At 45.5% G+C, this 25,734-nt stretch overlaps 1 protein-coding gene across 2 annotated transcripts in view; it reads left to right on the top strand.

Annotated features, from left to right (window-relative positions):
- Positions 1–25,734, top strand: part of WBP1L (WW domain binding protein 1-like) — a 59,809-nt gene that overhangs the window by 22,920 nt on the left and 11,155 nt on the right. The window contains exons 1-2 of one of the 2 annotated variants that reach the window (XM_005698379.3): positions 767–1,000; positions 23,469–23,571. In XM_005698379.3, the coding sequence (XP_005698436.1) occupies positions 974–1,000; positions 23,469–23,571 (130 nt within the window). In that variant the 5' untranslated portion in view covers positions 767–973. Of the gene's footprint in view, positions 1–766; positions 1,001–23,468; positions 23,572–25,734 lie in introns of those variants that run through there. The other variant, XM_005698378.3, reaches the window with a different exon arrangement.

Below are 25,734 nucleotides of genomic sequence, written 5' to 3'. Positions count from 1 at the left end.
AGAGCCATTTCTCCGTAAACTGCACTTAGAGAAGAAAGTCTGACAAACCTAAGGTAGTGAACTTTTCAGAAGCAAGAGTCGGTTTAAATATAGAGATCTGCTTCACTGGCAACTTGGAGGCTGCGGTGGGACTTGTTGTACCTTTTGTAAGACAAGTGAGGAAAGATGTTGGCACCTGTACATGCAGTCTGTTTATGAAACATAAACTCTCCTGTCAGAGCGAGGGCTCGAGAGGTCAGCACCCAAGGTAACATGTCCTACCTTCGCTGGGAAAGAGGTGCCTCTCCCAGCCCTCTCTGAATTGCATCCGTCCCTTGAGAAAGTTGAAACAGCCAGGCGCGGAGCACTGTCGGTTCTGGCAGAGGTGGGGTGGGAAAATTTCTGTGAAATTGACAGCTCCTGGGCCCTGTTTTCTTAACTAAGGAGGAGAAACAATTCCCTGGGAGCTCTTAGAATCCCATCATTATTCAGAGAAATGTAGCTCTTTGCAGCATTAAAGCCTTGATTTATGTACAGTCCAGCCTGCTCAGAGCCGAGGGGAGCAAAGGGGAGCAGGCAGCGGCCTTGTCCCCCCTCACTGTCGGCTCCAGCCCTAGGTGGGTCCAGGGCTGGACTTCATGGGTTTGCGGCACATCCTTCTCAGTATTCTCCAGCAGCTGTCTGGAGTTTTTTCTGCCGTGCCTGAACTGATGTCATTTCCCCCTTGGCAGACAGCTTCAGCTTTGCTGCGTCTGAGATATGTCACGAGAAGGTGGGGGTGGGTCAGAGCCAGGCTCGGGGAGCAGCCAGGAGAGCAGGAGGAAGAGTGCCCTCTTGGTCCCAGGACTCTGTTTACTTTTTCTGCTTTGCTAAGGAAGGCCGGGTAACCGGGAACGCTGAGCACCAGACCCGCCAGGGGAAATGCTCCTTCCAAGACCTTAACTTTTCAAAAGCCCTTTGTTCCCAGCGTTAGTGTGGACGATGCTCTTGCAGGATGCCTTTCCTTTTGGGTCTTAGACAGGTAATGGAACGGGTGGTCCGGGAACTGGGTTCGGAAAGGGAAGAGGGTGGGAGCTTACTTATCCTACTCCTGCTTTGGGTGGAGGGAACCTTTTAGAAAATGTCTCGCAGTTGCAGCAGGCCAGCTCCCTCACAGAATTTTCCAGGCTTTTCTTCCTGCTTTCTAGTTGCTCCTTACTCCCCTGGCCACCGGGTTCTTAACTCCCCTGTATCCCTGAGATCTTGCTGGGGTGTCTGTTCTGATTTTCCATTAGACACCGTAAAACCATTGCCAAGCCCTTAGTGAGGAAACAGTTGAGGGGTGAGGCCTGGAGGAAGAGAGGCGGAGCAGGATTCCTGATCAAAACCCCTTTTATTCCTTCTCCATTTTGATTGGGTTAGTTAGCAGAGACTTCTTCACAGTTCTCTGCTTCTGAAGAGATTCTGAGTTGGGGTGGGGGGCCTTCTTTTAAAGAGAAGGGCTCCTTTTAGAGACTTTCTCCTTTTAAGCCTGTGGTCAGGGCTGTGGGTCCAAGGGACGTCCTGAATGTCTCAGAGGGGTGGGGGTGGGACTGACCACATTCTGGTCTTCCTAATGGAATTTTCCAAGCCAGCAGACCCCTGTGGCAGAGACTTGATTACTTTGCGAGCTGCCGTTTGAAGTAGGGGCACTTGAATTATAGCCGGGAACCTAGTGTGGAATGAGAAAACAGTAGCGACCAACTGCGGTCTTCTGAGAACACAGCTGTTGCCAACTATTTGTTCCAGGGCTTCTGAGCTCAGGCCACCCCCACCCCCTCTTTGGTCTGAGAGGCATGTCTGTATCGGAATGTGTAGCTGTAATCAGCAGTGGCTGTAAGCGGGGGTGGGGACAGACACACACCCTTCTGCTGCCTGTTCCTGGGTGAGAAAAAGCCACAGATGTGATCAAACCAGAAGTCTTACAAAAGAAATATATATGCTTCTAGGGACTGCTGGTTTAACCGCACGCTTAGAGAAGGGCTAGAATGTCCCTTGGGTGGCCTGAAATTCTTCTAAAAGTAAGCTTTTCTGAAAAGCTCCCCATGTTCTAGTACTGCTTTTGTTACTGTTCAGAGTTCCTTAGATGCAGAGATAGGCAGAGAGAGTGGGGACCCTATTGGAGCACCTCCTCTGTCCCTCAGGAAAGGCTGTCCTTTTGATTTGTGGGCAGAGTAAGCCCTGGCGAGGATTTTGAGCAGTGTTGGAAATAGGAAGCATCTCATGCTATGTCAGCAGGTGGGGAATAGCAGCTGGAAACTGCCTGGTACAGTGGAAAGAGTGGGACTGGGGAGCCAGAAGACCTGCCTCTGTATCTTAGCTCCCCCGCAGGGTCTCAGAGGCTGCATAACTGCTCTGAACCTGGTCTTAAAAATAATAGAATCTACTGGAAGAGTTATTGGGAGAATTTGACGGAAAAATGTATTTAAAACACTAGCACTTTGGCTAAATTAGAATAGGCATTTAGTAAAAATGTTAGGAAACTAGAAGCTAGAGGACTGGTTTCTAGACAGAGGTGGAGGCTTTAATGGCAGGAGCTCTTGCCCTGGGATTTGGACATTGTTGACTGCGACTTGGGAGGCCGTTGCTTACTGTAATCTGTACTATAGTAATTACTATAATCCGTGCTCACATCCAGTAACTTCCACACAGTTGAGTGAGAGGATGCAGAGCTGGGTGGCGTGGCGTGAAGGACTGGGTTGGTTGGGGGGAGTATCTCAGAGGCTGCACAGCAGGGGTGAATCTACGTTCTTATTTCTGAATGGGTTCCTGTTAGAGGGCTGGACTTGAGGACCTCCTGAAGCTCTTTCTGCCCCAGCCTTCTGTGATTCATACCTTGCCTGTGAAAACCCTGTGTATCTTTGGTAATATAATTTTGTATATTTTCAGTATTTCTGTGTCTGACAGCGAAGCTGTGTTCTTTATTGGAGCTATTGTAAAAGCCAGCCTTCTAAAACTTACTTGGTGATAATTCTGTTTTTAAGAAAATGACACAAAACAGGTATGCTGTTAGTCTTTATCATACATTTTATATGTGTGTGTGTATATATATATATATATATATGCGCTGCTGCTAAGTCGCTTCAGTCGTGTCCGACTCTGTGCGACCCCATAGACGGCAGCCACCAGGCTCCCCTGTCCCTGGTATTCTCCAGGCAAGAACACTAGAGTGGGCTGCCGTTTCCTTCTCCAATACATGAAAGTGAAGTCGCTCAGTCGTGTCCAACTCGTAGCGACCCCATGGACTGCAGCCTTCCAGGCAAGAGTACTGGAGTGGGGTACCATTGCCTTCTCCGACACACACGCACACAGACACACAGACACACACATACACACACGCTTTCATATATTATTTCCCTCTTAATACACGTAACACACCTATCTTATGTGGATTGTGATTCTGTTTCTCTGATAGTTGTGCTGAGGCTTACAGAAGGTAAGCCACTTGTCCAAGGTTGATCAACTAGCTAGAGAAACTAGCTAGGTCATTAATGTTTATTTGTTTTTGACTTCTTTTGTTTGGTTGGTTTTGTTTTAAAATTTTCAAACCGAGGCATTTTGATTCCAAAGCCTGGTGTTTTCCTCGCTATCTACTGGTGTCTATGAAAGTGGAGTTGGATTAACGCATTGCTCGTGCCGAGGCGTGTATTCTGAAGTTTATTTCTAAGTGGCCCAGGTACCAGATGAGACACGTGTCTCTGAGTACCCTTTTGCATTTTACTCTGTGGAAGATTCTCATGCATATTGCATCTACTGAATAATGCCACTGTGCTTAATGAACGTGGACCTGGCACAGAGGATAAAATAAAGCACCGTGCTTATTCCTAGAAATCACTCTAGTGCTGCTGCTGCTGCTGCTGCTAAGTCACTTCAGTTGTGTCCGATTCTGTGTGACCCCATAGACGGCAGCCACCAGGGTCCCCCGTCCCTGGAATTCTCCAGGCGAGAACACTGGAGGGGTCACTCTAGTGCAGTAGTTCTCAAATGCATAAAAATCACCTAGGAGTGGAGTGATTAGAATATAGATTCAGTAGGTGTGGGTCCAGGGCCCAGAATCATTTCTATTAAGTTCCCCAGGTGGTTCAGACCTGGTAATATCTGGCCACACTTGGAGAGATTCCGCCTCAACTTGGCTCACACCCCTCACTCCCTTCCCTGCACTTTAGTAGCTTGGATATAATTATAAGACAGTGTGCTAAGCCTGAAACAGAGGATCCCCAGGGACTAGGACAGCAGAGGGTGGGAAAGCATCAGGCTTGGGGAGTGGGATGGGCATGGAAGGCTTTCGTGAGAAGTGATACTTGACCTGAGTCTCGAAGGATGAGTAGGAGTTTACCAGACATATGAGCTGGGAAGGAGCATTCCAGACAGATCAGGTTGGGAGTGTTGTTTTTGTTTTCTCCTGCAGATGAGAAACTGTCATCTATGAGTCTTGGTGTTAGGTATGCCTGAGATAAGACAAGGCCCTTGCTTCAGCAAGTATTGGTGTCCTTTGTGACACAGAGCAGGAAGGAAAGCATGAGGGGCCTCAATCTAATAACGAGTGTGGCATGAATTCAGTGTCTGTAAAGGGCAGCTAGGCCTTGTTGTTGTTTAGCTGCCAAGTTTTATCCTGCACCTCTGACTCTTGCAGCCCTAATGGACGGTAGCCCACTAGGCTCCTCTATCCATGGGATTTCCCAGATGAGAACACTGGAGTGGGTAGCCATTCCCTTCTGCAGGGGATCTTCCCAACCCAGGGATTGAACCCATGTCTCCTGCATGGCAAGCAGATTCTTTACCACTGAGCCACCAGGGAAGCCTTAGGCTGTGTTAGTTCTTCCGGTTAAAGGACAGCTAAGCCAACCCCTGGAAGCTACAGGGTTGACTAGAGAATAGTGGTTTTGTGCTTACTGGGGCTGAAGTTCTGAAGAGAATCACCTGCTGTACTTTGGGGCTGTGGCACCACATGGCGCATTTTAGGTATAACATGTAGTGGAGCATGCCATCCCTTCCTTCTCTGGCAAGATCAGAAAATGAGTTTTCTGGTTAAGAGGGAATCTATCCTGTATACCTAGCAGATGGATTACTGATTTTCAAAGAACAAGATTACAACAGAATGATCTTGGTCTGCTGATTTGAAGGAATTCTATTTCATGTTTAATTCAGAAGGTATTGATTGTATAATGCTGGAAATTCTTGTGACCAACATCTCTACCTGAAAAGTATTGAGCACCTGTTCTACTCAAAGCATGTTGTGGATACAAAGGGGTAGAAACTTTATCTCCGTCCTCACAGGTAGGGGGCATAGAACGAGCTCACAGATGATGGAACTTTACGCAGGTGGCGGCGAGAGACATTAGGAGCGGAGTGGCACGGTTCACGGGTGGAAAGGTGGCTTTTGCAGGTGGTCCTTTCCACAGTCCGGTGGTCTCTGTTGTTGCACAGTAGGTGTGTGGAAGGACCAGTGCAAGTTCTAATTGCTAGAATGCAGCCTGGATCCATCAAGACTTATAATTTATGTTCTGTACCTCGAATGTTGCCTTTCTCTAGGAATATTATCCCTTGAGATGTCCTCATTGATGAAGTGTGATGATCCCTGGTACTGAAATAAGTCATCTCCAGTGAAGCTGTGGTGGGTCTGGGGCTCTTTCGGGCAATGTGCCCTTCCCAGGTTGGAGTGTATGGGGTAGAGGCACAGGGGCCGTTTACTTTTTTTTTTTTTTAAGATTTATTTGTTTATTAGCTGCACTGGGTCTTGGTTGCTGCGCGGGCTTGCTCCAGTGGGGCTGAGCTGGGGCTACTCTTCGCTGTGGTGCGTGGCTTTCTAGAGCACAGGCTCAATAGTTGTGGTGCAGGGACTTAGCTGCCCCGCATCATGTGAGACCTTCCTGGAACAGGGATCAAACCCATGTCTCCTGCACTGGCAGGTGGATTCTTAACCACTAGACCACAGCGAAGTTCTGTGTTAGGCCCTTGCGTGGCCTGATGCTGAATATGAGAGAGTAGCCAGAGTGCTGGAAGCCTAGTTACTCCCTGGACACAGTCAGAGATCCTCGGGACTCCAAGGACAACACTGAAAGTGCTGTGAGGGAGCCGCAAGTGGGGAGGGCATGCCCAGGGAGAGGGCTGAGGGAATTTGCTCACTTCTAATTTAACCCCTACACTGCCGGACATGATACTTGGATTATTTCATCATGACGGCCACCCATGAGGGAGGAGTTCTTATCTCCTTTCTCCTATGACGCAACTGAAACCAAGAAGTTAACTCCTGGAGATCACAGAGCTCTGGTGCAGCGGTGGCAACTCTGGAGGCAGACGTTCTCAGTGTTGTCCTGCTCTTGCACGTCATAGGGGGAGTTTCTGCAGCAAATCTGCTGTCAGACTGCCTCCCCACGGCCGTCTTCCTCATCTAGGATTGAGTTTCCCAGTCACCATTACCCTCCTGTGTGGGCTTTTTATCCTTGAAAGTTATGACCAACCTAGATAGCATATTAAAAGGCAGAGATATTGCTTTTCCAACAAAGGTCCGTCTAGTCAAGGCTATGGTTTTTTCAGTGGTCATGTATGGATGTGAGAGTTGGACTGTGAAGAAAGCTGAGTGCTGAAGAATTGATGCTTTTAAACTGTGGTGTTGGAGAAGACTCTTTTGAGAGTCCCTTGGACTGCAAGGAGATCCAACCAGTCCATCCTAAAGGTGACCAGTCCTGGGTGTTCATTGGAAGGACTGAAACTCCAATACTTTGGCCACCTCATGTGAAGAGTTGACTTATTGGAAAAGACTCTGATGCTGGGAGGGATTGGGGGCAGGAGGAGAAGGGGACGACAGAGGATGAGATGGCGGGATGGCATCACCAACTCGATGGACATGAGTTTGACTGAACTCCGGGAGTTGGTGATGGACAGGGAGGCCTGGCGTGCTGCAATTCATGGGGTCGCAAAGAGTTGGACCCGACTGAGCAACTGAACTGAACCGAATCAGGTTTAGCACATAGTAAGTGAGACCCTGCTGGAAGGGAACTGGCTTTATATAATGCAGCAGACACCAAAGTAGCACTTGTTTGTACCAGAGGTGGAAGCTGAAATTCCTATTGGAACCGATTTGTAAAAATCTGTGAATACTCCAAGCGAGAGCTCCATAGAACACCTCACTTCCCTGCTGTCACCTAACAGAAAGGGTGGTTCTCATCCAAGCCCTTCAGGTGACTTTTTAAAAGCACACCCCACTCCCCCCAACGACCGTCTCTGTTGCAAGAAGCGGCTTTTTTAGAGGAATGTGCTTGTTTTTCATCACATTCCTGTTATCAAAGCAAAGAGAAACCAGCAGACTGGACAGTAACTCAGTGGAAAAGAAGACTGTATCTGCTGATTTTGAAACTTTTATCCAGAATGGGGCCAAAGAAAACGTTCACTTCCTCCATAATATCCCAGGAGTTTGATCCACCCCTCCCCCCCTTTTCCTTGAAGAGGTAAATTTTAGTCTAGGAAGAGAGTAATATGCGGCTACTTGGGAATAAAAACCAAACTGTGCTATAAAATTCCTTCCCCTGCCCTGACTCCCTAAAGCCTGGGTGACAGTTCGTCCTTGACACTGATCTTGATTCTGTTTGTTGATTTGTAACGACAGTGAGTTGAAACGCCCTGCAAATTTGACCTGGTTTAGCCATTTCTGTGCTTGCTCTGTAGCCATTGCTCCTCTGGAAAGGGCTCAACTGGACTTGAACCTGGACCTACCTCAGGAGAGGCATCTGTTGCCGAAAATGGAGATTCAATCCGAAGTCACTTGCTTGACCTGCCTTGTTCTTTTAACTGAAAGAGCTAGGAGGGACAGTGGCAGAAAATACACATCTCAGGAGAGAGGGAGACAGGCTTTGAAGACCAGCAGCTGGAGTGTGACACAGTGACTTCTTTTTTTGCAAGTGGTGAATTGTTTGCTGCGACTGAGGTGCACAGAAGACATTGGTTCCCTTGGGCATTGCATCAAGGGATTCAGAGTATTCTTTATTGTTTGGTTCTCTTACTTAACACACATGTTCTCAGGAGCTTCCACTGAACTGTGACGCATGGTCTCATTCTTGGTTTCAAATATTGCACAGCCTATCCTATGGTTTTCTTCAAGGGTTTGGAAATCCTTGGGTTTCCTGTCCCCCAGGCAGTGGTGTGAATACTTACGACCTCCCACTCCTTGGGGTGTGATTCTGGAGTGTGGTGAGGCAGCCTCAGATAGGCTGGATGGGCTGCCAACAAAAATATGCAAATATGAACGTGCAATCATTTCCCTGTCTTGGAAGTAAGATTCCGGGTTGATGAACCAGGCTCAGATTGTACTGGGTTACTGTAATCCCAGGGAGCCGTGGGTCGGTGTCAAGTTATCATGTGAAATTATGTTGCTACAGCCCTGGCCTAACCCTTGGAGGATCCCTTCGGGCTGCTGCTTGTACAGGGTAGCTAAGAGGAATGGGGAACATGGGGGAGGAACAGCCTGTGGGGTCACTTCATTGTCAAGTCAACAGGATGAATACTTTCTCAAGGTTTTTGCGTGTCTAATCCTTTGCTGAATAGGTGCACTTGTGAGATTGACCTCATCCTTCTCTTAGGGAATTTACAGAGTGGTTGGGGAACCCAAAGGACAAACAGGTGACAAAGACTGGATGAGACACGAGTCTGCACTGAGTTGTGTGGTTCAGTTTGGCTGGAAGGGTGGTTCTAAACTAAGGGCAATTTGTCCCCCTCCCCAGGGGACTTTTAGCAGTGTTTGGACGTTGTTGATTGTCGCAACAAGTAGCCAGGGGTGGAGTGGGGTGTTGATACTGGCATCTAGTGGATAGTGGCCAGGGATGCTGCTTAACATCCTGTAATGCACAGGCGGGTCGCTGCAGCAAAGAATTATCTGACTCCAAATGTCAGTACAGTTGTCCCTCAGTGTTCACAAGAGTTTGGTTCCACAAGCCCTGCAGATAACCAATATCTTAGGCTGCTCAAGTCCTCCATGTAACATAACTGTGTACACTTGGCTTTCAGCACACGTAGGTTCTGCATCTGTGGATTCAGCTCGTCTGGGATTGATCCTGCGGGTACAAAGGGCTGATGAGCCAAGGTGGAGACAGGATGGGCAGAAAACTACTGCTACATAGTGCGTGGCACTCTGCTCAGGAGGCAGTCACAAGCCACAGGCCTCAGGGCGGGTGAGCTGAGATGTTTTAATAAAGAGGAAGGAAACAGGGGTACTTTTTCCTGCTGCTTTCTAAGCAATATGCATTATCTGCCCAGAAGTTTAGAATCTTAACATCTTGGTTGCCCCAATCAGCAGGAACTGTGCCTTCTCAAGGACAGGTTTAGAGCTCACTTTTTATGGCCAGTAAATAAGATCAAACCCTTTTAGAACTGACATTTTATCTCTGAAAAATCTGAACAACCACCCCCAGAAGGGTAGAATCTCAGAATTGCCCAAATATCAATAACTTTATACAGCTTAAAGAACAAGGGTTATTTAGTCACTCAGTCATGTCCAATGTTGTGATCCCACTAACTATAACCCCCCAGTCTCCTCTGTCCATGTGACTTTCCAGGCAGGAATTCTGGGATGGGCTGCCATTCCTTCTCCAGATCTTCCCAACCCAGGGATGGAACGTGCATCTCCCGCTTGACAGGCAGATTCTTTACCATTGAGCCTCCTGGGGAGACCTAAAGAACAGTTAAGCTACAGTTATTTTAATAACAACCCATATTTCAAGCTGGATGCCTATTGCTGTGGCCCTTCTTGTTGTTCAGTCACTCAGTTGTGTCTGACACTATATGAACCCATGAACTGCAGCTCTGCAGGCTTCCCTGTCCTTCACCCTCTCCTGGAGTTTGCTCAAACTCTGTCCATTGACTCTATCTCTCTCCATTGAATCGGTGATGCCATCCAACCGACTCATCCTCTGTCATCCCCGTCTCCTGCCTTCAGTCTTTCCCAGCATCAAGGTCTTTTCCAATGAGTCGGCTCTTCCCATCAGGTGGCCAGAGTATTGGAGTTTCAGCTTCAGCATCAGTCTTTCTGATGAATATCCAGGATTGATTTCCTTAGGATTGACTAGTTGGATCTCCTTGCAGTCCAAGGGACTCTCAAGAGTCTCCCCAAAGGCATCAATTCTTCAGCACTCAGCTTTTTTTATTGTCCAGCTCTCATATCCATACATGACTACTGGAAAAACCATAGCTTTGACTATATGGACCTTTGTAAGCAAAGTGATGTCTCTGCTTTTTAATACGGTGTCCAGGTTTGTCATTGCTTTTCTTCCAAGGAGCAAGCGTCTTTTAATTTCATGGCTGCAGTCACCATTCACAGTGATTTTGGAGCTCAAGAAAATAAAATCTCCCTGTTTCCATTGTTTCTCCATCTGTTTGTCATGAAGGGATGGGACTGGATGCCACAATCTTTCATTTTTTGAATGTTGAGTTTTAAGCCAGCTTTTTCATTCTCCTCTTTCACCTTCAATAAGAGACTCTTTAGTTCCTCTTCATTTTTCTGCCATTTGGGTGGTGTCATCTGTATATCTGAGGTTGTTGATATTTCTCCCAGCACTCGTGGTTCCAGCTTGTGCTTCATCCAGGAGGGCATTCCGCATGATGTACTCTGCATAAAAGTTAAATAAGCAGGGTGACAGTATTCAACCTTGATGTACTCCTTTCCCAATTTTGAACCAGTCCATTGTTCCATGTGCAGTTCTAACTATTGCTTCTTGACCTGCATTATAATCTATCTTTGATAATGGAAAAAGGGGATACTAAATTCCCCTTCTTCTAAATCACCTGATGTCTCTTTTAATCTTTAGATGTTAGGTCTTAAAATTCAGAAAATTCTTTAAGGTAATTCAATATTTTGAAGAAAGCCTCTGGAGTCTGAAGATTTTAAGAAGTCTTGTATCTGTTCACTCAGGGGTAACATTTTTAATGTAACCCTTTGTTGAGGTAAAAGCCAGTGGTTTCCTTGAAGTTTCTACTGGCAATAAATCTCTGGTACTGGTCTCTAGTGGAGGAGGGCATGGTAACCTACTCCAGTGTTCTTGCCTGGAGAATCCCATGGACAGAGAGCCGCAGGCTACAGTCCATTGGGCCACAAAGAGTCAGATGTGAGTGAGCACTGGTCTCTAGACAGTCAGGCTCACAGGATATGTCCCATTATTATTAATATTTCTTTTGCCACCAACAAAAGCTTGGTGCAGTGGGGTGGAACTACTGAGGAAAAAACGAGGTTAAATTTAGAATTTTGCTTAAAGTGAAGAAGGGCTCTGAGACCCCACGTGTCCTTCACTGTCCAGTGAAAGTGTAGTGAGTCTTTCTCAAAGTACATCAGCAACAAGTTAACATGTACCTTCAATATTTCATATCCCCTTGAAAACTGCACCTCTTTTTGGGCAAAGTGATTATTTGATTTCATCAGGAGCCATGTTCAAGGTAAAGCAATGACTTTGATGAGCTAGAGCCCAGTCATGGAAAGAATACTGAACGGAAAGTCAGAAGATCCGAGTTTGACAGTCTCAATTCATCTGCAGCCTTAGGCTAGGTGTCAGTTCCTCCTTTGTAAGATAAAGGTGGTAGGACTTCTGATCTCTTGTTGGGTACTGGCTGGCAGGCTCAAAGGGGAGGCTGACTGTTGAAAAGCATTTGAGACCTGTAAAACTGTGTATTATATAAACTGACTAGATATAAGTGTGTGTTGTGTATATAACCGTCATTGCTTCAAATTATGACCCTGAGGTTTTGCCACATTATTGGAGCGGAAAAAAAAGGAATGAATTCTGTTGATTAGACTGTATTTGAGGCACAAAATGAACCTGAATATTTTAGGAAGATTTTCAGCAATAAGAACTCAAACAGAAGCTTTTTTTTTTTTTACCCTAACAGTTTACTAATTACAAAGTTCCTCAAAGGCAAAGTCCATGTCTTATCTGTCATTTTTGTGCCTGTCAGCATCCAGCATGAAAGTTTAGGATAACTGCTAATCATTCAGGTTATTTTCCCACTAAAATTTCAGCTTTAGATCCAGAAAACTTGTTCTAGCTGTGTGATCACTCTGAATCTTGGTTTCCTGGTTTCCTGTACAAAGAGAGGAATATGTAACTTGGATAAAAACGCCTAGCCAGATGCTTGATAAACACAGGCACCAGGCAGAACTTGGCTCTCTGTCTCATTTCCTGAGTGCTGTGGCTGGAGGTTTTCCTGACTGGCTAGAGATCTTCTCCTCAGTCAGAGAAGAGGGACCCTCCTTTTTGTCTAGGTAGCTGTTTTGCGTGGCACGTGTAAGATGTAGCTGGAGCCTCGGTCTAGAGAGTTCAGATGTCTGCCATTCATATTTGGGCCTCTGAGCAGGCCTTAACCTCAGAGTGAGAGGATGAATGGGGTATTACTGAACTTGAGAGCAGGAGGAGCTCATCAGTTGCCCACAGGGACTAGGCAGTGACATGCTTGAGTCAAGCAGATGGGGTTTTTGGACAGTAGGGGTTTTGGGGAGGCTGAGGTGGAGCTAGAGGCCATGTGTGTTTGTGACCTTATCTAATATGGCCCTGGGATTTTCAGAAGCTGGAAATCAGAATTTCTGTATGAATCCTTTTCATTTTAAGATGTTGACAGTTATTTTCATTTTTTTTTTTTTTTAAATTGTAAAACAAAGGTACCACGTGGACATAGAACTCAGTAGTGGGCCCATGGACCAGCAGTTTGCAATCCCTGCTTTCAAACAGGAGGGGCAATGATACAGCTAATACAGAAGGAAAGGACTTGCCCTCCTGGCCAGCTGTGCAGACACTGTAGTAGAACTGCCTTCCTGCTCTCTGAGTGCCGCTTGCTTTGTCACATGCTCCCTGCTACTTTGTCCCTCAGCTTTGCACCAGCCCTTGCTGAAGATGGCATACTTCTCGGTGCATTTATTCTATGGCAGAAGAAGCCAGTGATGAGGGATTGCCAGGATACCTCAAGGGAGAACTGTTTTTTCTTGTAAGTGTCCAGGGGTGAAAGAGTGGCAGGTTAACCCAGTGTCCTGAGCTGCTCCCACAGGCCAGACCCCACAGGCCTGCAGGCACGAGGACATCGACAAGTAGCCTTTAATAAAACCATGGTCTGTGTTGCAACTTCCGATCTTTACTCTGGGATTTTCCTACCAGGATCAAGTGGCTTTTTCTGAGTTTGTTATTCAGGTTCCTAATCCAACGCAGGAAATGGATTTTAATTTCTTTGCTGGCTGCTCTCTTGGGGGCTGCTTAATGAGGCTCCAGTTGCAATGCAGCAGGACTGGTGTGGATAGCAGCTTACTTGACCTTTCACCTTTTTAAAAAATTACGATTATGATCTCTTTGTATTTTTTTATGAAATGAGGCAGGAGAGCATAAGAAATTTTATGGGCTTTGTTTCTAAGTGACAACTCTTCAGGGTAACTGTTGGGATGTGTTTAAGATTATAGAAAGAGATACAGTGGAAGTCTATCTCTTCCACTTTTAGAGGTAAAGAAATGCATATGCTGTATATTTGTTATAAATTTAGGGCAATGGTTGTTGAATTTAAATATATGTGAGCATAACCAGGGGAGTTTGCTTTTTTTAAAAAACTTTTTATTGTGTAGTATAGTGTAGCTGATTAACAATGTTGTGAGTTTCAGGTGGACCGCAAAGCTGTACGTATACATGTGTACACTCAGGGGAGTATATTTTAAAAGGCAAATCTTCGGTCTCTAGCCCCAGAGGTTCTCAGTCTACATTCTTCACAAACATCCCAAGTGATATGGGGTCTATGGACCATACTTTGGGAAATGCATCTCTATTTTGTTGCCTTTGTTGTCTAAATGTGTTCCTGCCCACTGGAGGGCAGATTCACTTATTTGTGAGATGCCCTGTTTTTTTCTGATTCACTGTGCTGTGCTACCTCAGATTCTTGGAGAGAGTCAGTCTCTGAGAGTCCTAGAGAGAATTGTTCAGGAGACCCTCACAGGTTGGCATACAGGGACCAAATCCCTACTGCAGCAGGGGTCCCAGAAACTCTCCTTCAGCAGCACATACTGCCGCCAAATCTTGAAGCAGCTCCCCGCATTGGTTGTAGGCTTTTTCCAAGTGTGTCACTAGCTCCAGGGTTTAGCTTTCCCCTTTAAAGTACTTTACAACCAACGTATGGGAGACTGGGTGCTCCTAAGCCAGACAGCTGGAGCTTTGAGTCCTTAAGGGGAAAGCACGTTATCAAATCTGAGGGGTGAGGCTGAGTCTTACCAGATTAGATTTATTGGCTTGATTAGAGAAGCATGCCCAGGCTGTTTGTCCTTCCGGAAAATGACTGAGCTCAACAAAGTAGCATAAAGATCCATTCCTAGTACCCTAGTGCATACAAAGCAGAATCGTGGTTTACATCTTAGCAGGGCCTTGCCCCTTATTAGAAAGGAAAAAACCATAGCTAGCAAAGCTTAAAGGAGTAATTGTCATGTGTAGTATACCTTGGGAAGAATACAAAAGGAGAATATGACAGTCCCTACCATCAAAGGGAGATTAGAGTAACACCTGGGAAACAATGGGCCAGGACTCCTGTAGAATCATCCCTCTGCCTCACTTTACTTTCCTTCATCCCCAGCTCTTCTGTGATGTCCTCCCACCCTTGGGGACTTCCCTAGTGGTCCATTGATTTAGACTCTGCTTCCAGTGCAGGGGGCATGGGTTCCATCCCTGGTTGGGGAACTAAGATCCTGCATGCTGCACAGAGCAGCTGGGGGAAAAAAAGGGTGGGGGGGACCTTTGAGCAGTTACTGTTTCCTTCAGCTCTTCAAACAGCCTTAAAACTATTAGTAGGAGAAAAGTGATTTTAACTTCCTTATTATAAAAATAGAGGTAAATTCACAAAACTTTATAAAGAGTGTATTTATATTTTATGACCACTTGCAAAGGACATGAAAGTGTTTCGTTTTTAGAATTTAAAGATTCTCTCTCGGCGTGCGAGTGTGTTCAGTCACTTCAACTCTTTGTAACCCCATGGTCTGTAGCCTGCCAGTCTCCATCCATGGAATTCTCCAGGCAGGAATACTGGAGTGGGTGGCCATGCCCTCCAAGAGTCTGTCTAGGAGAGAAGAAAGATAGCTGATTCTGAGTTAAAGGTACTTCTCTGTTGTATAAGGCATATGAGGTCTGGCCTCATTCTGAATTCTCAGTACTTCCTTTCACACTATTCTTCCCTAGATTCACTGTGCTCATCCATGCTAGCCTTCTGTCTTTTCCTAGAGCACACCAGTTTCATTCTTGCATTGGTGTCTTGGCATGTACTTTACATTCTTTCTGCCTAGAACACATTTCCCACAGATTTGCTTAAGCTGGCTCCTTCTCATCATTCAGGGCTCAACTCAGACATCACCTTCTTAAGGAGGCCTTTCCTGACTGCCCCATCTAAAAGCCTTTGTCCTATTATCCTGTTTTAATATCTTTATGAAGCTTATTAGTACTTTAAATTCTAATTTCACTTGTTAATTTTCAGTCTTCCCTCACTGGAATATATTTAAGATCTTTTTTGTCTTGGTTGGTCTCCAGTTGCAAACAACATGCCCAGATGTGAGTTTATTATTGTCTGAAAGTTCCATCTTTAATCCGTTGTCTCTTTAAATATTGACTCCATTTTCTTCTTTCCTTCTTTAGCACCTCATTTCTTATTTTCCATTTCTGTGTTTCCTCTTAATCGGTAAAAGCCGGTTGCTGGTAATTTTCTCAGATCTGCTTTCCCGTCTACTGATTCTCTCTTTCACACGGTCTAATCTCTGTGTAAACCACCGGCTGAATTTTTAATTTTAATAACTATTTTTCTACAAGTTGTATTTTTTTTCCTGAAATCCATTTGGTCATTGTTTCTTTTTTAGTATGTTCTTTTCTCATGTTTTTCATTTTTTCTTTTTGGCTTTAATCATTTGAAATATGTATATGTATTACAGTTTATCTGATAGTTCTGTTAAGGTTTTTTTTGGAGAGTCTTAGCCTGCTCTTAATTGAATTTCCCACATCTTGTTTGTATTTTTACATAGTTTTTACATTTTGCTTGAGCTCATCTTCAGCAGAGAGCTTTATTTGTGGGCATCTTTTGTGCTGTGATTGAGGGTAGGTCTCTTTAGAATTTTACATTTCCTCTGCCAGATGTCTCATTCTGGGACTACTTTTTGTGTTAAACTTTTGGCCTGGGGATTCTCAGACTATGTAGCTCAATTGAGTTCAGTCCTTCAATCATGTCCGACTCTGTGACCCCATGGACTGCAGCACTCTAGGCTTCCCTGTCCATCACCAGCTCCTGGAGTTTGCTTAAACTCATGTCCATTGCATCGGTGATGCCATCCAACCATCTCATCCTCTGATGTCATCCCCTTCTCCTCCCGCCTTCAGTCTTTTCCAGCATCAGGTTCTTTTCCAGTGAGTCAGTTCTTCACATCAGATGGCCAAAGGATTGGAGTTTCAGCTTCAGCTTCAGTCCTTCCAATGAATATTAAGGACTGATTTCCTTTAGGATTGACTGATTGGATCCCCTTGCAATTCAAGGGTCTCTCAAAAGCGTCTTCTCCAACATCACAGTTCAAAAGCATCAATTCTTTGGCACTCAGCTCTCAATAGTTCAGATCTCAATAGCCTGTGGAAAGGCTTGTAGTTACAGATTATTAGAAGAGATACTTTTTTCCCTCTCATTCAGACCTTTCTTATTGTTGCTGTGTGCCAGTGGGCTCTTTTTTCTAGTCTGCTTTCTCTCTTTGAGGGTCTTCACCTTTCATTGGAACTCAGTTCCAAGTTTTAGGTGGACTCAAGAAAATAAAACAGCTCCTTTCCACAGCAACTGGAAACAACACCAGCTGATCTCATTTATCACTGTAGTTTCTAGTTCCCCACCACCACCATTTTTGGCCCTGGGGTTCTTTCTTGCTTTCAGCTATATAATTGAAATAATATGTTATTTTTTAAGTTACCTACTCAGCTATATCGTCAGAAGCAGGATCTTTTCCCCTAGAGTCTCTTGCTCAGTGCAGTAGCTGTAGCATCTAACACAATGCCTGGCTTGTGGAGAAAGTGATATCAATACATATTTGTTATTCAGTTTTAGAAATGGGTGTTTCCATTAGGAAACCATTCCTCTTCCCTGTAGAGAAGGCCAGAGATGGTACTCCAAATTCACTAGTATCCAACAGCCAAGAGGTTTAGCGTTTGTGATTTAGCAACTTGTGAAGGATTTCAGTTTTCCTATTTTTCACTATTAAATGTTAATGCTTTCCTAAGGGCATGGAGATGCTGTTGCCAGTTGCTAGCAGGGTTTTCCAGCCCCATAAATTGGCAAATTAAAACCATCCCTGGGGAACTATTATTGCCCAGTGTCTCTTTATATGCTGGCATTTTGAAAGTTCTTACACTGATTAAATTGACCTTTACAGTGGCTCGGCTAAGAATAGCAACTCAAAGACATGGAAACTCTTAAGGAAAATGATGTTAGTCCCATAGTTTATGCTGCCGCCAAAGATGAGATAATTTTTTGCATATGTGCAAAGGCATACTATTCATCCTTTTCCATTGTAAAAAATGTTCTTTCCAGTTCAGTGTTGGTCTTGCTTACTGGTTCTTCCTGCCTGTGCTTTTTGTTTGGTGACCATATATGCCCTGTGTTTCTTAGAGAAGCTGGTCACTGTGCTACCAGAAGTCACACCGATAACAAATCAGAATTTTGAGGGTCATCACCACAGTTATTCTGAGGTGAAAGACCTTAGCATAAGAGCATGTGTTATTCACTCAAAGTTCCTTTTTAACAAGTCTACATTTCTTGTATTTTTGGGCCAGGAGTTTGTGCAAATGGAACATTGCTGAGAAGTAGCTTTAAAATGCAAATCTCATCTCACCCCCACTCACCTAACTTGCTACCTACTTTTTCAAGCATCTCCAGCTGAAGGACTTTCCTGGTACTGTTTCCTCTGTTCTTCCCACCCGTCTTCCTTGGTTACTAACTTTCTAACCAAACTGGCAATCGCAGTTCAGGCTTACCTTCCTCACAGCTGTCTGGACCTCCTCAACTAGTTTCTAGTTAACTAGTTTCTGTTGTAAACTCTTACCAAATGAGGTGTTTTTCTTTCCTACTTGCAATTTTATCTGTATGATTACTTTATCATCTCATTAGACTTTAAGCTTCATGAGGGTAAAGACCATGACTGTTCTGGCCGTTATTTATTTATTTTTAAGCTTGTTTTGTTTTATTTTAACATTTTATTTATGTATTGTTGCCTGTGCTGGGTCTTCATTGCTGCATGCAGGCTTTCTCTAGTTGTCGCAAGTGGGGACTACTCTCTAGTGGTACCTGGACTTCTCATTGCAATGGCTTCTCTTGTTTCAGAGCACGGGCTCGAGGGTGCTCAGATTTAAGTAGTTGCAGCAGGCAGGCTCAGTAATTGTGGCTCATAGACTCTAGAGTGTAGACTCAGTAGTTATAGTGCATGGGCTCAGTTGCCCCACAACATGTGAAATCCTCGGACCAAGGATTGAACCCGTGTCTCCTGCACTGGGAGGTGGATTCTTAACCACTTGTCCACCAGGGAAGTCCCACTTTTCACCTTTTATTTGCCCATTGTGCCCCACTGCTGTTTCAGTGTTGGTGCAGGGTAGGTACTCAATAAATATTGAAGGAACAGGTAAAGGCCCCATGTTCCACAATGCGATGAAACACCATTTTACTTTGCAGAAAATTTGTGTGTGAAAATAATGACCTTTCAAGCAAAGAAGGGAGGAGCCCCAAGCATGTTGCTCCTCCTCACTGTCAAGTAGAAAGTGTTCCCAAAGTCAAAGAGCTCCTTAAGGGCAGGGACCTTATCTTTTCCATCAAAGACAAAATGTTGATTGTATTCGGGGATTTTAGTGGATTTATTTAGGCATATTCAAAAGCAGAGACATTACTTTGCCGACTAAGGTCCGTCTAGTCAAGGCTATGGTTTTTCCTGTGGTCATGTATGGATGTGAGAGTTGGACTGTGAAGAAGGCTGAGCGCCAAAGAATTGATGCTTTTGAACTGTGGTGCTGGAGAAGACTCTTGAGGGTCCCTTGGACTGCAAGGAGATCCAACCAGTCCATTCTGAAAGAGATCAACCCTGGGATTTCTTTGGAAGGAATGATGCTAAAGCTGAAACTCCAGTACTTTGGCCACCTCATAAGAAGAGTTGACTCATTGGAAAAAACTCTGATGCTGGGAGGGATTGGGGGCAGGAGGAGAAGGGGAAGACTGAGGATGAGATGGCTGGATGGCATCACGGACTCGATGAACGTGAGTCTGAGTGAACTCCGGGAGATGGTGATGAACAGGGAGGCCTGGCGTTCTGCGATTCATGGGGTCGCAAAGAGTCGGACACGACTGAGCGACTGGACTGAACTGAACTGATTTAGGCATCTGAAGTGTTAAAAGCAAGTGAAGAAGTATAACTTAAACCAAGGATGTTCTAGTTTATTAGTTAAAAGCTCAGGCTCTGGAGTCAGATGAATTAGCTAGCTGCATGGCAAGTTACTTAGCCTCTCTTGACTTCAGTTCTCTTTTACTACCCACTTCATCCTCTTGTAAGGAATTTAGAACAGTGCCTAGTACATAGCAGGTACTCAGTATTATTCACCCCAGCTCATTCTGCCTTCATGGAGGCTGCATAGCCATTGTTTCATTCACTAAACCTTTGTGTGCCCAGCACTGTGCCCATTCTTGGAGTTAGGGATGGGAATTAAAGAGACAGAGCTCTTGCCCATAGGAAGGGCACAGTTTATTCTCTCATTCACCCTTGGGGAGGGGAGGGGAGGGGTGGGATATTAACTTCCCACTCGAGACTTAGCCTAAACAATGTAATTTGTGTATAGACCTTGGAGATGTTTGGAAGAAAAGCAAAGGATACTTATGAAGAGTGCTGAGAATTTTTCATATTTGAACTTTCCATTGCATTCTCTCCAGTTCCTTTTTCTATTCTTTATGTGTCTGGAGCAGCCCACATTGGCAGTGAGCTTTACTGTTCTGAGAAATAGTTCTAAGTGAATCCACAGTACTCTTTATTGAATGGTCTCTCATTGAATGCAAAGTGCTCGTTATTGAATGGTCTTTCATGCCCAGCAATAATGACTCAGAGAATAACATTGATATTAAGAGCTCAGAGAAGTTTAGTTACTACTGAAGTTACCACAGTTAATAAGCATAGTGTGAGAACCAGACTTTGAACCCAGATCTGACTGAATCTTAACCATTTGGATCTTGAGCTGCCTGGAGATCCCTGAAAGTCATCTGGGTGACTTCCTCCTACAGGGAAGGGTAGAAGAGCACCAAGCAATATTTGCATACCTCTATTCTTTGCTTTGACTGAGAGGAGACATAGGTTACAGGAACTTTTGCATTGGCTACTGCCAAAAGGCACCCACTCCAGTACTTTTGCCTGGAAAATCCCATGGACAGAGGAGCCTGGTCGGCTGCAGTCCATGGGGTCTCTAAGAGTCGGACACGACTGAGCGACTTCCCTTTCACTTTTCACTTTCATGCGTTGGAGAAGGAAATGGCAACCCGCTCCTGTGTTCTTGCCTGGAGAATCCCAGGGACGGGGGAGCCTGGTGGCTGCCGTCGATGGGGTCATACAGAGTTGGACATGACTGAAGCTTCTTAGCAGCAGCAGCAGCTGCCGAAAGGAATGGGAGGTGGGTAGGCTGGTAGACTCTTCAGGTTGAAGGAGACATGAGTGAGCATCTTAACTAATTCTTCGGCCACTGAGTGAGTGACTCAGAGTCCCAGAGTCCTGTTCCTCGGTAATGGCAGAACTAGGACCAAACCCAGGGCTTCTGAATTTTCTTCTCCTACCAGTAGGTCTTTCTCTGGAGGAGCTCATCATGCTCACATCTCACTATGCTCTTAATCCATCATTGAAGTGAAGTGAAGTGAAGTTGCTCAGTCGTGTCCGACTCTTTGCGACCCCATGGACTGTAGCCTACCGGGCTCCTCTGTCCATGGGATTTTCCAGGCAATAGTCCTGGAGTGGATTGCCATTTCCTTCTCCAAATCCATCATTTCTTCCTTGTAAAGGTCCCTGAGTCTATGTCTGTTCTTTAACTGCCCACCTACTTTCCTTCCTCCTGTAGCAGAAAATGACCGTTCCCATAACCAAGACCATCCTAGACAACTTGGGGGCTCTATTTGGGGAGAGGAGAACAGGGGATGAGATATCCTAGGTAAAAAGTATTTGGGAAACTGAGTTACATGATGCTGCCACAGTCTGCTCTCCTTGGGAAAGTGGAAGGAGAACAGGGAAAAGAGCAGGGTTCTGTTTATACCAGGCTTCCTATCTTGGTGAATGGGAAAGCCAAGAGAAAAGCTGACACCAGTAGATCATTAAGATGCCACATGTTTAGATTTCAAACACATTCCATTTATTGCCTCACAGAGGACCAGTTGACCACCCTGTGTTCCAAGCCTGGACCTCATCTGATAAATTTTTTTGAGGCAGAAGTGTCACTGGATTCTTTCATGTGTTGAAGTATAGGCAACACAGCCTCTTTTCGAAACTATGTGGACAGTTTGAACTGTGCTCTTGTGAGCCAGGCCAGAAGAATGGCATTTCAGGAACTGGTAAACTTGGGAGAAAATTTTTCATGTCCTTAGGAAAGCAGTATTTTGCTCTGAAGTCAGAGGAGGTGTGTTCTGGCAAAAGCATCGAGCACAGATCTGTTTTCTCCACATGCATCAGGCCTCAGAGGAGACATCCTAGCAGACAGCCATCTTACAGGTGTGCCATTTTACTTACGGTGGACGTGGGGAGGCAATAGGATTCTGTGTGCAGTGCTGTTACAAAACTGTCGTTGTCAGAATCAGCAAGTATCTTGCCCACATTTCCTTCTTCCTAAACCCCTTTGCACCAGGGTGTAAGGCTCTTAAAGACCAGGAAACACCTGAGGATGTGGTGGAAACACACTCTGAGCCAGGGATCTGAGTTTTAGCCATGCCCTTTCTTTTGTCTTCGCCCTGTGGCTTCAGGTCCCCAGCCTCTAGCCCTGTAGACATTCTCTGGATTGCTTTGTTTATATCCTTGGCCAAGTAGACAGCATAGTAGAGCGGGCCCAGAGAACAGGAACCAACTATGTGGCTTGAATTTCCACTGGCAGATGTCCGCCCGGATGTGCACTGTGGGCAGGGTCAGCCTGAGTAGCAGCAAATACAATACTGTGGTTTTAGTTTCTTTGCTGAGCAGGGTTTTTTTCCCTTCCTAACTGTGCTTCTTGAGGTTAGGGACAGTGTCTTATTCATCTTCACGTCTCTCATACCTAGCCCAGTGTTCGGCACAGAGACAGTGTCCAGTCAATGACTGTGTTGCTTCTTTAGGATAAAGAAACGTTGAAAGCCACATCTTAATAGGTCTCATGTACTGTGGCCCAGAGGACATTGGAGGCTGAAGTTTATTTAAGTTATTATAAACTTATTTATAAATAATAATAAACTTTTTATAAATAAGTTATAAAGCTTATTTATAAACTTACTGAAGTTAATTTAAGTTTCATATCTTAACTGTGAAATATAAAATAAACCCTTCCACCTCTATTCCCATCCACCAGTGCTGTGAATAGAATTTGGCAAAATGCTAGATGGTTACTCAGCAGTGCCCTTTCTATCGCTGTCCCTGACAAGGGACAGTGTGAATTCTAGATCCAGTCAAGATTATTAAGAGATCATCTGATAAGCAAAAAAAGGTCTAGCAAATTGAAACTGCATTAGGTCACCTAAGCAAGTCATTCTTAAGACTGAAGAATTTTAGTAGCAGGTTTTTTAGCCTTCTTTTGAATCACGCTGTAATTAACCTTGGAGATTATGTTTTAAAGGGAGGATGGACTGGCTGACCAGATGCTAATCCTAGAATACATACTGCCTTAATTATTCCAGGAACTTTCACAGAGAAGCTGGTTTTATTTAAAATGTACAGCCAGTTACAGGAGAATCATGACCATCTTATGGGCTAAATTAGCATCAGAACATGGGGTGCTTCAGCATGGACATCCAGCAAGGAGGACTCTGCTCTGTTTTTCTCTCTGAGAACTCTGCTCTTTACCACTTGGCTTTGTGTACTGAATCTTCTTCCCTCTTTAATATTATTTTTCTTAAATCTGCTATTGTTGCTTGGTTTTTCTTTTTTTCTCAATGGAGTAAATATTGGTACAGACTGTTTGGTGGAGGATGGATAGGTGACCAGAAAGAGGGGGATAAGAAGAAAGTGTTAGTCCCTCAGTCGTGTCTGACTCTGTGACCCCATGGACTGTAGCCCGCCAGGCTCCTCTGTGCATGGAATTCGCCAGGCAAAAATACTGGAGTGGGTTGCCATTTCCTTCTCCAAGGGATCTTCCTGACCTAGGGATTGAACCCAGGTCTCCTGCATTGTAGGCAGATTCTTTACCAACTTAGCCACCAGGGAAGCCCTATGAGAAGAAAGGTGATATTTAAAAGCTATAATTTAATGTGCTAAAATTTTGAATTTCTTTTAGGATAAGGAAACCTGCGTGGGTACCAACAATCAGAGCTACATCTGTGACACAGGACACTGCTGTGGACAGTCTCAGTGCTGCAGCTACTACTATGAACTCTGGTGTAAGTCCTTGCCTGGGGGTTTCTTGGTGTCTAGCCGTCTCAGTTCACCGCCTCTGCTCATTGGGAAACTGAAGGCTGGTCAGCCTTGTTCCTACTCTCTCGGTGGCAGTGTTGGCGAGCAGACTCTGCTAGGTTCTGGAAGCAATCCTTCTGTAGAGGAGGAGTGCTTCGGTGCTCTTTGGACACCATGAGCTAAAGACTGGAAAATATGGTCTGAGCCCCTCCTAAGAGGCCATGGTTAGCAGATCTGCTGCAGAAGCTTCTGAGTGGGATTCTCTTGGATGCCCTCTTCAGGGTGTGCCAAACAGTGATAGCAACTTATCCCCTCTCATGGGCCAGCCCAGCTGCCTCCCAATCTTTGCAAAGAAAGGTTTGCAGCAGTCAAGCTGCTGTGGATGCCGGGCTGCTCTCTGGATAGCTGTAATGCCATTTTCTTGTTTAAAAAGAAACAAAACACCAGGACTTCCCAATTCCTCATAGATCCTCAAGGAGCTGCCTCTGTTTCTGAGGGTCCCTCTCGGTGGGATAATCTTTCCTTAGGTCATGGCCAACAGAGCCCTCCTAGAGAGGAGGAATAGAGGTTCAGCCCCCTTTTTTCCTTCCCCAGATCGCAAACTGAAGTGTCTGGAGGCTTCTCAGTCCACCTAATCTGTTACTGTTAGCTCAAAGCCATTTTGAGTTGTCAGCTCCACCACCTTGTCGCTGGCTCGGTGGAGGCCAGGACCACTTGCATCTTCTTGAGTTGTACAAGGATGGGGACATTGCCCTGGGCTTCAGGGAGTGACCTACACTTAGAGAGTTCACTGAAGCACTTTGTACTCTGATCTTCCTGAAACTCAGATGAGACACTGGGGATACTAGACAAAGAAGGGGGGAGGATGGGAGAGTCCTGAGGGCAGAGCGTTGCCAGGTGACCAGCACTACAGTGGTTCTCAAGCTGTCCGTTGATAGAGGGGGCAGTAGATTGTTTTCCCGGAGAATTATAAGCCCCCATCACTCCCTCCATGTGGAGACAACCTTTGCCGCTTGCTTCACATCCTTGCCATCACCTCCACCTCTGCCCTTTTCCCCCTTCTCCTTTCTGATCTCCCCATTCACCCCACATCAGGTATATGTCAGAAAGCAGCTAGAACGGCTGTTGTTTAAAATGGAAAGGAAATTAGACTCTTGGCTGGGAAGCTTCTCCCTCTGGATGCAAACGATCTTGTAGCCAGTGGGAGTGGCTACAAAAAAGACGTCTCCTCACCCTCGTACTTCCCTTTTGATGACTGGCTCTTCTGCCTCTCTGAGGAATTCCAGGGGTGATTAAGGGCAGACTCCTTCCCAAGGAGAGAACAGGGTTCAAAATGTCCCCATCAGTCCTCCAAGTACATAAGCAGCAGCAGCAGCACAGGCAGGCCTGGAGTTGTTGCTGCTATTTTAGAAGGGGTGGGGCTGAGGGACTCACTGGAGAAACACAAAGTGCCAGGCAGGTGGACAGACTGTTTAAATGTTTTAAAACGCAGATAACCACAGGGTTCAAATTCTCCCTCTCACCCCTTATTAAAACAAAAGTCAAAGCTGGGCTGCCAAAAAGCCACTGAGCTGCGGTTTGTTTTTCTGGGGCCCGGCCCAGGCGGCGTCAGTTGCAGAAAGGATGGAGTTGCTAATGGCCCCCATCTCAGATTGACAGAGCCTCCTGAGGTGTTGGCAGAATAGACTCAGTAGCCACCAGAGTTGGGTCATGAATGCCAAGGCTGGAGGTGGGGTGATGGGGACAGGGAGATGCGAGACACAGGTGTCAGGGAGGCAGGTGGTCTGGGAACCAGGCACTTCATCCCACGGGCCTAAGGAAAGCCAGGGGAAGAGCTGCACAGTGGCTAATCACTTCTCCAGTCGTGGTTAGCTGGGGAAAGAAGGAGGCCAGACAGAGACCAGTCTGGCCGGGGAGGAAAGATTCACCCCTGTACAACTTGGCCGTTGCTTGCCAAGTTCTTAAGAGACAGAGACTAAAAGCCCAACTTCCTCTTTGTGCCCAGAAATGGCTTTTTGGTCAGAAGATGCCCAGTGAGCGTTCCGCCTCTCTCCGGAATTCTTGGTTTTTCTCCTTCTTGAGGGCCTGGCCTCGGCCAGATGTGGAGAGGAAGGAGGTCAAGTGTAGGAATGAGCCCTTTCAGTTCTCAT

This window comes from Capra hircus, chromosome 26 (assembly GCF_001704415.2).
Source record: "Capra hircus breed San Clemente chromosome 26, ASM170441v1, whole genome shotgun sequence".
Lineage (NCBI taxonomy): Eukaryota > Metazoa > Chordata > Mammalia > Artiodactyla > Bovidae > Capra > Capra hircus.
This window is presented reverse-complemented; position numbering and strand designations above follow the sequence as displayed.